The sequence below is a fragment of the Telmatherina bonti genome (assembly GCF_933228915.1).
Source record: "Telmatherina bonti genome assembly, chromosome: 6".
Lineage (NCBI taxonomy): Eukaryota > Metazoa > Chordata > Actinopteri > Atheriniformes > Telmatherinidae > Telmatherina > Telmatherina bonti.
Genome location: NC_136624.1, coordinates 10165524 through 10179471, shown reverse-complemented (window position 1 = coordinate 10179471; position 13948 = coordinate 10165524). Strand labels below are relative to the sequence as shown.

At 40.7% G+C, this 13948-nt stretch overlaps 1 protein-coding gene across 7 annotated transcripts in view; it reads left to right on the top strand.

Moving 5' to 3' along the window:
* Window positions 1–13948, top strand: part of nfasca (neurofascin homolog (chicken) a) — an 89327-nt gene that overhangs the window by 35133 nt on the left and 40246 nt on the right. For all 7 annotated transcript variants that reach the window (XR_013771360.1, XR_013771361.1, XM_079242946.1 and 4 more), the window contains 10 exons: window positions 116–286; window positions 2597–2644; window positions 5663–5774; window positions 7819–8003; window positions 8084–8215; window positions 8446–8589; window positions 8689–8800; window positions 8908–9074; window positions 12079–12226; window positions 13067–13191. Coding sequence is in view for 5 of the 7 variants with exons in the window: in XM_079242946.1 (XP_079099072.1) it covers window positions 116–286; window positions 2597–2644; window positions 5663–5774; window positions 7819–8003; window positions 8084–8215; window positions 8446–8589; window positions 8689–8800; window positions 8908–9074; window positions 12079–12226; window positions 13067–13191 (1344 nt within the window). In the remaining 2 variants the exon portion in view is untranslated. The remainder of the gene's footprint in view (window positions 1–115; window positions 287–2596; window positions 2645–5662; window positions 5775–7818; window positions 8004–8083; window positions 8216–8445; window positions 8590–8688; window positions 8801–8907; window positions 9075–12078; window positions 12227–13066; window positions 13192–13948) is intronic.

The window sequence follows — 13948 nt, the reverse complement described above, 5'->3', positions numbered from 1 at the left end:
TTCATAATTATCAGAAAGTTTTATAAGCAGACAGTTTGGAACTGTTGTTCATTGATCGTGTAGAAGTGAAGCATGCTGATGTTGTGTCTGTTTGTCCTCTTCCTGTGTCCATCAGTTATGTTGCCCATCCGTCAGGATAACAGAGTGTCCATGGGTCTGAATGGAGACCTGTACTTCTCCAATGTTTTGGCTCGAGATGCTGAGACGGACTACAGCTGCAACGCTCGCTTCCCGTTTACACACACCATCCAGCAGAAGAACCCCTTCACGCTCAAAGTTCAAACAAGTAAGAATCCACAAGCTCAGAAAGTGGCAGGTTAACAGTTTTTATATGAAAACTAGTGCAGGCTGTTTCCTTGTGTTCATCCCAAGCGGCAACCTCCGCCGGTTAAAAGTGAAGCCTATGTGGAAGTGCATAAAACTACAGTTCCTCCTTCATCCACTAGGGGCTCCAAAACAGAGCAAATCCCCATAGACTCCCATGTTAAAAAGACCAACTTCACGGTAGATATAAACACATTTACAGCCTGGAAGGTGAGGTTTACCTTCATGACAACTGGGGGGGAGGGAATTTTTTTCCAACTTGCCTGTTTAAAAGTAATTTAATCTCGAAGTTCGGCATATTTAGGGGCGTGTCCTTTTGATTGACAGGTACAAAATCTCAAGTTAAGTCAGAAGAACGTAGAACAAACGCGGTTTTTAGCCGGTTAACAACGTGACTTAGCTTTGGCCCGCTTACCTCTGTTAGCTGGTTAGCTGCTGTTATCTCAGGGTTAGCTCGGTTAGCTCTTAGCTACAGAAAGCTTGGAGTTCGCTTGATGTCAATCATCCACCATGACGCTCACGGCTCCCCTCTCAGCTCCACCTCTTTGCCCATACTTGTATTTTCTGGGCGAGATGACGCACATGACGCTGCCAAGATGGCGATGGTAGGAACCGCCCACCAAACTTCAATTCAGCTCTTCAGAAATCTATGGGTGATGTCACGGAGGCTACGTCCATCTCTTTATATACAGTCTATGGTTCAGCCTCATGCTGCTGGTGGGCTTTAAAATGTTGCTTTAAAGCAGTGTACACCCACCAAAACAAGCTGGTTAAATCCCTCCAGAGGAAGCATCTTGACCCTCTCGCTGTATCCAGTAACTTGCACCAGTTTCCAGAGGACACGCCTGAAAGGCCCACAACATGGAAGCGTCACAGCTGTCTGAAATCATTGGAATGGTTTATGATTTGTGACTGAAGCTAAAATGTACGGAGCTTCCAGCACCTTCACAGGCAGGAGAAGTGATGTGTTCCTTCATATGAAACATCATGGCTGGGGACTTGAAATGGAAGTGAGCTGTGTCCACAGCATCTTCACTGGGAAATAGTTCCAGTATTTCTCCCCCTCAAAGCCCAACAAAACCAGAACTGATAATTACTTTTACCTCCCTTTACCACCCCATGTAAAAGCCCAGATGTTCCCATCCCATGTAAAAACCCAGATGTTCCCATCCCATGTAAAAACCCAGATGTTCCCATCCCATGTAAAAGCCCAGATGTTCCCATCCCATGTAAAAGCCCAGATGTTCCCATCCCATGTAAAAACCCTGCTGTTCCCATCTCGTATAAAAGCCCAGATGTTCCCATCCCATGTAAAAACCCAGAAGTTCCCATCCCATGTAAAAACCCAGAAGTTCCCATCCCATGTAAAAACCCAGAAGTTCCCATCCCATGTAAAAACCCAGAAGTTCCCATCCCATGTAAAAACCCAGAAGTTCCCATCCCATGTAAAAACCCAGAAGTTCCCATCCCATGTAAAAACCCAGATGTTCCCATCCCATGTAAAAGCCCAGATGTTCCCATCCCATGTAAAAGCCCAGATGTTCCCATCCCATGTAAAAGCCCAGATGTTCCCATCCCATGTAAAAACCGTGCTGTTCCCATCTCGTATAAAAGCCCAGATGTTCCCATCCCATGTAAAAACCGTGCTGTTCCCATCTCGTATAAAAGCCCAGATGTTCCCATCCCATGTAAAAGCCCAGATGTTCCCATCCCATGTAAAAGCCCAGATGTTCCCATCCCATGTAAAAACCGTGCTGTTCCCATCTCGTATAAAAGCCCAGATGTTCCCATCCCATGTAAAAACTCAGATGTTCCCATCCCATGTAAAAACCCAGAAGTTCCCATCCCATGTAAAAGCCCAGATGTTCCCATCCCATGTAAAAGTCCAGATGTTCCCATCCCATGTAAAAGCCCAGATGTTCCCATCCCATGTAAAAACCCAGATGTTCCCATCCCATGTAAAAACCCAGATGTTCCCATCCCATGTAAAAGTCCAGATGTTCCCATCCCATGTAAAAGTCCAGATGTTCCCATCCCATGTAAAAGCCCAGATGTTTTTGTAACGCAGGTTTGTAAAGGTTTTGGCTTCAGTCAGCGCTGCCTTGATATAAAATGTCCTGATGTCCTCTTTTTCTCAGATTTTCCACATGTTTTTAAGTCACTGAAGCAGTTTCTTTCAGCTATGTTCAGTGGTCATCACTGCTTCCATGGTTTCAAGATTTTTTTTCTGTCTGAGGACTGATCAGTCATTGTATATGCCTGTTGTTTCCAGACGAGCCGTATAATGAGACATCTTACAATGCCTCTGACCCCTACGGTGGTGAGTCTCTTCCTGTGCAGACAACTTCACTCCCCCTTTAATCTGTTTCCATGGTAACATAGCCAGCACACTAATCTGTTGGGTCAGAAAAGCTCAGTCTAACCTCTCTAACCCTGCCTAACTCTGTACTCTGGCTCTTCAAACAGCAGCTTTTACTCCCCGTTTAAAGCTTTTGATACAACTTTCAACACTTTTGTTACCTTAGTTGCTACATTCAGCAAGTATTCAGACACCCCAAGCGAGTCTTTTTTAAATGATCTGATGACTTTTTATGGTGTTGTTGGGGACTTTTGGAGACTGTTATCAAAAGCATGTGTTGGCTTTACTCTTCACAACGAGCAGCAGTGTAGGTGTGGAACCCTCCCTCGTCCTGAAGAGGCCTGGTGTTGTGCCGAAACAACTGCCGAAGGCCGTTTGCTGTTGTATTTATTTACCTCATCAGAAAAGGGTATATTTTTACTACAGTTAACAGTATTATATTATCAGAAAACAGATCAATAATACTAATAAACACTGTGCGAAGAAATGATGGTTGAACATTAACATCATTCTATCTATCTATCTATCTATCTATCTATCTATCTATCTATCTATCTATCTATCTATATGTATGTATTTATATATATATATATATATATACATATATATATATATATATACATATATATATATATATATATATATATATATATATATATATATATATATATATGTATATGTACAGTATGTATATAACATGTATGAATGAATGAATGAATGAAAAATAAATTAAATATACTATATTAATCCCCAAAGGGAAATTTAATGTATGTATGTGTGTGTATGGATGTGTGTATGATTCATTAAAAAAGATAAGTGAATTAACAAAAACCATACCTTACAGACCGCATGGTGTCTTTTGAGTCTTTTTTGGTGTTTTGGGGTCACTTTTGCTGATAAAAGAGGACTAAAATTATGACAGTTGGGGAAAAACCAATACAGTGGAAACAAGAACATTCTTTTATTGCTTTAAGCAAATTTAAGGTGTTTTTTTTTGTTACTTTTAGTCTATTCCTCAGTGTTAATTATCCTTTCTCCCACAGTGTTTATAATATATATATATATATATATATATATATATATATATATATATATATATATATATATATATATATATATATATATATATATATATATATATATATAAAAATTCATATACCCATTGGATATGGCAAATTAAATGATATGATAATTAGACAAGGAAAAAACACATAACTTGTCACTGAATAGTTTTCTCTGTTCCTCACAAAATGTTTGAAATTATTACAAAATGATTCAGACACAGTCAAAGAGGATTGAGTCCAACAGGACATCATAACCAAGTTAGTGGGAGAATAAGACTTCATCTCCATGCAAAGCCCATCTTCAAAGTCAGTCTTAATTGATCACATATGATGAATAAACATGCAGTTATCAACTTACAAATTAGCCTTAATTTGCAATGACACACACCTCCTGCACACGCTCATAGCTGCGGGAGCAGATCAGCCAAAGTGGCAGCATATGTGCAGTTGGCTGAGTTAGGGGAGCAGCAAAGCCCAGGGGAAGATGGGAGACGATGTTCCCAGTCAGAGACCAAGCTAGCGGCTTAGTGGAGGATTAGCTCCTATGATGAATATTCAATCTGGATTCACGCTGCTGTCATTAATAGTGATATATGTATGGAAATGAAGTCCCCTGGTGTTTGCATTGCTGTGTGGGAGTGGGAGAAATAGCAGGGAAGCTAACAGCTCACACATGCTAGCATCTTTGATATTACTAATGAACACACAACGAAAAGCAGCACAACAGTGTTTTTTTTGTGTGTAGGAGGTCTTCTCAGGCCGCTAACATCAGCTGACGCCTTTCCCCCCTCTAACCAGCTCATTTCTAACGCTGTTCTTCTCTCCGTCTCATCAACAACAGCAGATCCACCTCAACAAATCCAGATTAGCGCTACATCAGATCACATGCTAATGCTAATAAAACCACTACCCCTTTCAGCAGGACTTTAATCCAGTCTTCAGAACTTTCTGGCTCACATATTATGTTTGTAAAGGATTAGAGACCAAAAGTAGCTGCAGATAAAGATTATATCAGTTTATATTTGTTGGAAGGTTTTCTGATGTTGTAAAGTTTCATATATGAAGTGTACAACTGGCTCCATGGACTGAGTTTCTGTTCAGTTTAATTTTATCTGATCTTTTTTTGGGAATTGTTTGAGGTCATCTTAAACAATTTTAAGTCCACAAGCAGAATGAAAATGCACCTTTTAAACTGTTAAACATCAGCTAATTATAGCAAGGATTATATTTTCATCAGGGATGTGTGGTTTGGACCAGAGAACTGAGAAACTGTGTTTTATTTCTCAAGATTTACACCTAAATACAAATGTAAAACTGTGGATTTACTACTGCTGTAGAGCCAAATGAGCAGTCTGGATATATTTACAGACTTTTTCTAGATTATAAAAATCCTTCCAAGTCGAATATAGAGGAAAACACAGAGCTTATGGGTTGGAATGTACGACTATGGCTTTGTCCTGTTACCGAGCCCTGCGGGAAGGTCGAATGTCGTGCTGTAGACTAGTGTATCAAATATATGACCTTGAATATCTTCCTCTAATCTCAGCTCACGGAGAAACAATACGGATCTGCTTCTCTTTAAAGCTTTTAATGGCAGCCATTACCATCTGTGCTTCCTCTGTCTATACAAAGCAGGATCAATGACCCTGCTGTTGTTTCTGAAGGTCCTAATGTCTTCCTGTGAGAGAAGCCAGAGGCTCTTAGACTTTTTCATAGCCTGTTGTCGCCTCTGAGCTGACATCCAAGAGAGCCAAAGCCTTGTGCAGAGGGAAGGCCAGAGGCAAACTGTCGCAATAATAATGGTGGATTGGAGTCATTGAGAGAAGATGTTTAGCTGCTTGTAGGAAGTGAATCATGCATTAAGGCTCAGCAAATGTGTTTATGTGTGTATTAACCTGTCTTTCCTCATCTGCAGGCCGTAGAGTAGCCGAGACCACGCCGACCTTCCTCTCACCCACAGGAAGCGAGAGCTCCAAGATGGTGCTGCGAGATGAAAAGTTACAGCTGGAGTGTATTGCTGCAGGCCTGTGAGTACACACACACACACACACAGTCACTCAAAAAGCCTGAATGTTAGAAACAGCCCAGATTCAGCTGAAAGATGCAGATGTTTTTCTGCCGTAATAAATCTGACGAAGAAAATGGCTGAGATGTCACAGGCTAAAACACACATTCAGGCAGTTGAGACGTCTTTAACTTGAGTCAAAATGACCAGAGGGGTTGGCTTGTCAGCCCAAAACACATCACACCAAGAAACATGAGCACAATTAATCTCCAGAGGGTCAGAAAATGTCTTTTCACTTCACTGTGTTGTGTTTTAACATGAAGGAAAACAGTGAAGTGGAAACAGTAGTTTAACATGAAGCTGCACTTTTGGTTCAGTTTACGTTTAACTTCAGGTGGTTTTATTGTGTTTTTCAGGCTTATATGACAAAAAAGGAAATCGAATATGAAAAACTGTTCTTCAGTCTGGATAAAAGCTCATAATTTTAACCCTTAAAACTCTGCGAGATCCCTGGCTCCCTGAGTTCATCCCTGACATTATCAACAGTTTCTGAGGAGTGGTGGTGTGTAACGTGCGATGGATAGTTTACCTTTAAGGAGAGCTTTCCATCTCCACCATAGGGGATCTATGGAAGTTTTCCAGGCATTTATATCCTGTCCAGGAGGTTTACAATCCTGCCGTAAAATATAGTGTTTAATCCATGACAGCACCATAATCACATTTTCATAATAAAATAAGATCATTATCGAAATTATCCTGCCAAACCTTTTTACCACATCAGATAGCTTAAATCGGCAGTAATGTCCAATCAGACACAGCCAAAGATCAACAAGTGAGCAGGAAGTTCATAAAAGATTGTGTCCCTATATATATATATATATATATATATATATATATATATATATATATATATATATATATATATATATATATATATATATATATATATATATATTTATATATATATATATATATATATATATATATATATATATATATATATATATATATATATTTATATATATATATATATATATATATATATATTTATATATTTATATATATATATATATATATATATATATATATATATATATATATTTATATATATATATATATATATTTATATATATATATATATATATATATATATATTTATATATATATATATATATATATTTATATATATATATATGTATATATATACATATATATATATGTATATACATATATATATATATATATATGACTACATCTCTCTGCCTCTATATCTATCTATCTATCTATCTATCTATCTATCTATCTATCTATCTATCTATCTATCTATCTATCTATCTATCTATCTATCTATCTATCTATCTATCTATCTATCTATCTATCTATCTATCTATCTATCTATCTATGTGTGTGTATATGTGTGTGTGTGTATGTTTAAGTGAATCAACAAAAACCATTACAGACCGCATGGTGTCTTTGGTTTTTTTTGGTGTTTTGGGGTCACTTTTGCTGATAAAGGAGGACTAAAATTATGACTTGTTGATCTTTGAGTGTGTCTGATTGGACATTACTGCCGATTTAAGCTATCTGATGTGGTAAAAGTCTGGCAGGATAATTTCCATATTAAGAGAGACGCTATATTTTGCGATTACACGTATCTTCCCGTGTATGCGTGGATTCTTGCCATGTGTGGCGGCTTCTTGCCACCGTTCAAAGACACGAATGTTAGGTTAAGACTGTGGTTACTCTACAGTCTCCTTGCAGTGAGTGGGAGTGTTTATTTGTATCTGTGATGGACTGGCGACCTGTCCACAGTGTACCCTGCCTCTCGCCTAATAACTTCTGGGATAAGCTCCAGTTTCCCCAACTAGCTAAAAAATGTGTTGGAGTTTTAGGAGCTGAAGATCAGTAAATAAACAAACCACCCTGATATCATGCTCTTCTGCTTATTTTCAGAGGAAAATAATTCATATTAGCTGCACTGAGTTGCTGACTTCTTCTCTCGGCTGGGTCGGGCAGAGAGGACAGGAGGATGCTAATGGCATCCATACTTTTGTCTTGTTTTTCAGCCCGACTCCCACCATTAAGTGGTTTAAGAGGGGTGGGGACCTGTCTGGAAGGAAGGTGAAGCTTGAGAACCACAACAAGACGCTGAAGATCATCAGCGTGTCAGAAGAGGATGCTGGGGAGTACGTTTGCATGGCCAACAATCACTTAGGCAGCATACGACACTCCATCTTTGTTCAGGTCAAAGGTGAGGAGGTTACAGGTGAGCTGATCCTACAGGCAGAAACATTCATGCAAACATGCTAACCTCGTATCATGTGACCTCAGCGGCTCCCTATTGGCTGGATAAACCTTCAAACCTGGTGCTGGCTCCAGAGGAGAATGGACGCCTTGTGTGTCGGGCCAACGGAAACCCCAAACCAAACATTCAGTGGCTCATCAATGGACAACCTCTAGAAAGTAGGAACTCTGTTTGACTGCTGAATATCTGAAAATCCAGTTGCTGTGTCAGTACTTCAGCCTGATCCTCTAACATCCTCTGTTTGCTGTCTAAATAAAGAGTTTATTTACGTGATATGTCTTTATTTATCATGCATTATGAGTAAAATGAGTTGAAAAACAAGATGTTACTATTAAAAAAAACCTAATAAAGTGTCATTGAAGCTCATCCCTCCTCCTGCTCACCACAGCCGCCCCTCCAAACCCGAACAGACAAGTTCTGGGCGACACCATCATCTTCCGCTCGGTGCAGATTGGAAGCAGTGCCGTCTACCAGTGCAATGCCTCCAACCAGCACGGCTATCTGCTGGCCAACGCCTTTGTCAGTGTTCTCGGTGAGACGTTAAGCCCAAGCAGCTGGAACGCAGCAAATATAAATAATATTACAAGATTCCCATTGTGACTCTGATGGAAAACTGTGTCTCTCATTGCAGACATGCCACCTAGGATGCTGGGCCCCAAAAACCAGCTGATCAAAGTGACGAAGAACAACCGGACCTTCCTGGACTGTCCGTTCTTCGGCTCCCCTTTACCGGTGTTGCGCTGGTAAGAATCTAAAGTTTGTTAGTTTATCTTTTATTGTGTTTTTCATCCCCTGACAGACTCGTCATGTCGTGGAATACAGAATGAACTGATGTGTTTTGTGGTTGTAGGTTTAAGAATGGACAAGGCAGCGGGCTGGATGGTGGTCAGTATCGCGTTTACATCAACGGTACCCTGGCGATAAAACAGGCCCAAGCTGAGGACGAGGGCACCTACACCTGTGTGGCTAACAGCATCCTGGGCACAGCAGAAAACCAGGTCCGCCTGGAGGTCAAAGGTCAGACATGACTGCATGAAACCTGCAGAGTTTCTGGTGCTGAGATGAAGTGAGACTCCTGCAGGGCTCAGACTCACAGCTCGGTTTCATTTTTACATGTTTTTCCTTCCTGGTGCCAAACAGCCTCCTCTTTGGGATTATAGGATGTTTTTGTGCTTTTAAATGAAAATAACTCGTTTGTTTTTCCAGATTTAAACTATTTTAGACACAAAGCTTTGTTTGGGAACCATTTCTGAGGTAAAAACAAAACAAAGTGAAACCAGGTGAAGCCATCTGCTGGCTTGATGATGGAGTCAGTGTCTTCATCCCGAATAGATTCAGTCAGACTGGGCCGACCACGAGGAAGACTAGCAGCAGGGATGCGGATCAGAACTCGGCTGCGTTTCAGACCGCAGCATGAAAGCTGGCTCAAAGGTTGAAGCCGGATTTGATTCAACAAGACAGTTTCCTTAGAGAACTGTCTCAGAGACCGGGACAGACCTTATCAGGTTTCCTTTCAGTGTGATTCCATCAAAAATCTCCTGTTAAGTACAGATCACTGCTGCTCTACGAATACTAACACAGCTTTTAGGTCCTGAAATAATTATGATTTGGAAAACAGCTTCCAGCCAGAAGATTGACTGGAAATCTGGAGAGTTTGTTTCCAAGCAGCAGACTGAACAGCTTTGCCTCCTCTGTCTGACATCTGTCTGAGTCTTTGTCCTCCGTGTTGGAGGAACCCGGTGAACCCGTCTCCACTTTCAGCTTTATCTCTAGTATAGTTTTGTAAAAACATATCTAAAACACAATAAAGAAGACATCCTAACCGCGATGAGCTGATGGGACGAGTGAGGAGTTGTTTCCATACAGAAACTAAGATAATGAGTGGCTGTAAGCATTATAACACATTAGTAACACATTAGTATTTGTCTGAGTTTATTCTGTGTTATTCCCCAGTCTGTCAGAAAATGTTGCGTAACTTCTCCCACAGCCTTGGACCCCTTGTCCCCTTAAAAGTGAAAACATGTGTCTTGATCAGGAATAATGTGCCGTGACTTTTGCTGTTTAAAAGTCTGATGTTGGTTCTGCAAACCACAAAAAAAAACTTTTTTTCTCTTGAAATGAACAGACTTTGGAAGAACGAGCTGAAAATTCAGCCCACTCTGGATCTTCATAACCAAGGCGTACTTCCACTTAAAGATTTTATGCAAGATTTAAAATGGTTAGAACACTTAAAGCTTTTTCTGCCTGAAAGGAAATTTTGGTCTTTTTGAATAACATCGACAATCACACCTTAGATCGCATGATAACTCAAACAGCTCCCATCTACCTTCACTCCCTAATCCAGGCCTCCCTCTCCACAGCTACGTTCCACCAGTGAAAGACGCCTTGTGTTACCACCAATACGTGGGAGTAAATCACCAGCCAGACTCTTTTCCTCTGTGGTGCCACAATGGTGGAATGATCTCCCAAACTCAGTCCGCTCTGCAGAGTCCCTGTCTACTTATAAGAGCAAGCTGAAGACTCAGCTCTTCAAGGAGCACTTCAACACTTAGTACAGCTGTATTTATTGGAAAGTTGGAGAACTTAGCCCAGTTCTTTGCAACAAACATTATGGCATTAATTCTTTGTACTTTAACATCTGTGATATTATGGGGTGGGAAGGGTGAAAACAAAAAACAAACAAAAAAAAAAGCCTGTAGCACTTCGTGGAAGGACCTGCGTCAAACTGGACAATCCACCGGCACCTTCCTACGATGTCCTCTACTGTCTGATTTCCTGCTTGTGTTGTTCTCACTCATATGTAAGTCGCTTTGGATAAAAGCATCTGCTAAATGACTGTAGAATAGAATAGAATAGAATAGAATAGAATAGAATAGAATAGAATAGAATAGAATATGAAAAATTGTAAATCACCCCAAATCCACCGCACTGACATCATACACTGTAAATCTGGCCCTCAAAGCTGCAACTACTCCATCACACTGAAAATGTTTACAATAAAATATTCTCAAATGAATGAATGAATGAATTCTGTGATTTATGGAAATAAAAACAGACGTCTAAATAATTTATTGATTACATCTTAAAGCAAAAGGAGTAGAAATAAGAAAGCAAGCAAAAATTTGCAGAAAGAGACGTATTTATTCCAAGTGCAATAAAATAAAACTGGAAGTGATGTCAGTTTGACGTCTGAAACCAGAACAACGCTGGGACTCGTGTTAATCATGTTCTTATCGGTACATGTGCGTTTTGTCCAGATCAGTCCCGTTTCTTGTAAAATCCTGAACCCACTCATCCTTTCTGCATGAAATCTCATGTTTAGCACCTCACCTGTTCTCCCATCATGTTGTTCATCTAGCCGACAGTTTGTAAAAGCAGCCGTGTGTCCTTCTGCACACATGAAGCCTCATGCCGTCCTTTATCTCCAAACCGCGGTCAAGCAGAGAGAGTTTCTGCAGGAAGTCCACTGTTCTCTGGGACACTGCCTCCAGAGAAGGAAAATCTTCATTTAGAGCTGCAGCTGCAGCTGAAAACACAACTCAGAGATGAAAAATTTATAAAAAATAAACAAACAAAGGTTAAAAGAGACAAAATTAGGTTCTGAAGTGAACAGAGCTCTGATCTTCCCAACATGGACGATCCATCCCACAGTTCATGGTGTGATATCGGGCACATTCTCTCCTCTGAGCACGTTTTTATAGTTTTACAGCAGCAGTCGCTACCAGCCTTCCACAGATGAAACCTGACACCAGCAATCAGGAATAAGGCTGCAGAAACTTTATTCTTTACTCTGTTTCGAGTTTCTGATTCATGTGGAGATTTCTACAGAAACTCCGACCGTCCACTCAGGAAGATTTGATGCAGTTTAACAGAAACGAGTCGGCATGTATGAATCAGTGTTTTCCTGCTGGGAACCGTCTCTCAGACTGGGTTCCTCTGGTCGTCTCGGGAAGCTTCTGGATGTCTGACCTCATGTGGTTTGTGTCTGTTTGACCTCCTCTTCATTCTCACTCTGAACCAGAGCCGACTCGTATCGTTCGGGGCCCTGAGCACCAGTCGGTCGTCAGGGGCTCCACGGTTCGCTTAGCCTGTAAGGTGGCGTCAGATCCCAGCCTGCCCATCGTGGTGGTCTGGACCAAGGATGAAAAGCCTCTGAATCTGGGATGGAGGTAATGGTGCTCTTCATTAACACCTCCAGTTACTTTGACCTCATTTTAATGACTTTACTGTGTCAGCTCCGCTCCGGACAGAAACCTGCATTTTCTTCCACAGAAAACACTTAAATAAATACTTTCTAAATTCTGCAGCCATTCAAAGTTTCGCCCCTAAAACCCAGCTAGATCTCCGGCGCCCCCACCACTATCATTTAAATCAGAGGTACCAAAGTCCAGTCCTCAGTTCTACTATCCTGCAGCTTTTAGATGCAACCCTTCTTCTGAATCAGGTAAATGTTTGTGTCCGGGCCTCTTCAGAGCTGGATGACATGCAGAGGAAGGAATTCAGCCATTCAGGTGAGCTGGAGAAAGGTCTAAAAGTTGCAGGACAGTACATCATGAGGACTGGATTCCTGATTTAAATCAATGGTGCTCAAGCCCAGTCCTGGAAAGCTAAGAATGCTTATGGTTCATTTTGGAAGACCTTGTGGTGCTCTGTCACTTGCAGGTCTGCTTGTTATTGTGTTTCTCTGCCACATGGAGGCAGTGTTTAGAACACAAGAACAAGCTTTTGTTTGGTCTTTCCTGGTGTTGTTTTTTCATGATGAAGGGATTTAATTGGACAAAGACCCTGACTGACACTGGTGTCAGACATTCTGTGTCACAGAAACTTCTGTCCGTACTGCTTCTGATTTGTGAGATGGATATAAACATGGTGACATCAGTGTAACTTTATGGATTCTACGATTACAGCGAGGATCAAGCTTTTAAATCGGCCAAACAGAGAAAAATGTCATCATTTATCAGCTTTAATAGACAAGATTGTTTTTGCTTTTTTAAATTTTTCATCTACAGGCTGAAAAAGGATGAAGAGTCGCTGACCATCCCCAACGTCAACGAGGGTGATGAGGGAAAGTACACGTGCACTGTTAACTCTGAGATAGACCAGGATTCAGCCTCGGCCCGCCTCACTGTGATAGGTACACGGAGAACCCTGAGACCGTCTAACAGAGCTGGGCTGGATGTATTCATGGAGCCAGCCCAGGAATCCTAAACCCAACCAGTTGTAAAAGGAAATGAGTGTAAATGTTTAGATTGAGCAGTTTCTCTCAGTTCTGGTCCTCTGGACAGAAACTGTCCTGCATGTTTTAGATGATTTCCTTCTCAGCACATCTGATTCAGATTCACCATCCTCCATCAAGTTTTCTCCAAGCCAGTTAGTCCGTCATTCATTTCAGGCAGGTGTGTTAAAGTCTAGAAACATGTAAAACCTGCAGAAACACTGGGATACATCCCATCTTTCCACTTCAGTCAGAAGAGGAGAACACTTATAATCTAAAGAGTCTGAATTCTTCTTGCTGTGGAGGCAGAGAGGACCACCATCATGAAACATCACTTATTTTACTCCACCACGTAACAGCAGGTTGCTTTGCTGGTGGCTTTAAGAAATTCACTCAGAAATTCACACGAGAAATATAAAGAATGCATTTTGTTTATTATTATCATTAGTACATTTTTACTATGTCTGTCTCCTCACTGAGTTACAGATAAAGTAAAATAATCTGTTGCTCAGAGAAGCTAGAAGATCATGTTCACAACCCCACATGATGGATGGATGGATGGATAGACAGATAGATAGATGGATTGATACATAGATGGATGGATAGATAGACAGATGGATGGATGGATGGATAGATGGATAGACAGATGGATAGATAGATGGATAGACAGACAGAC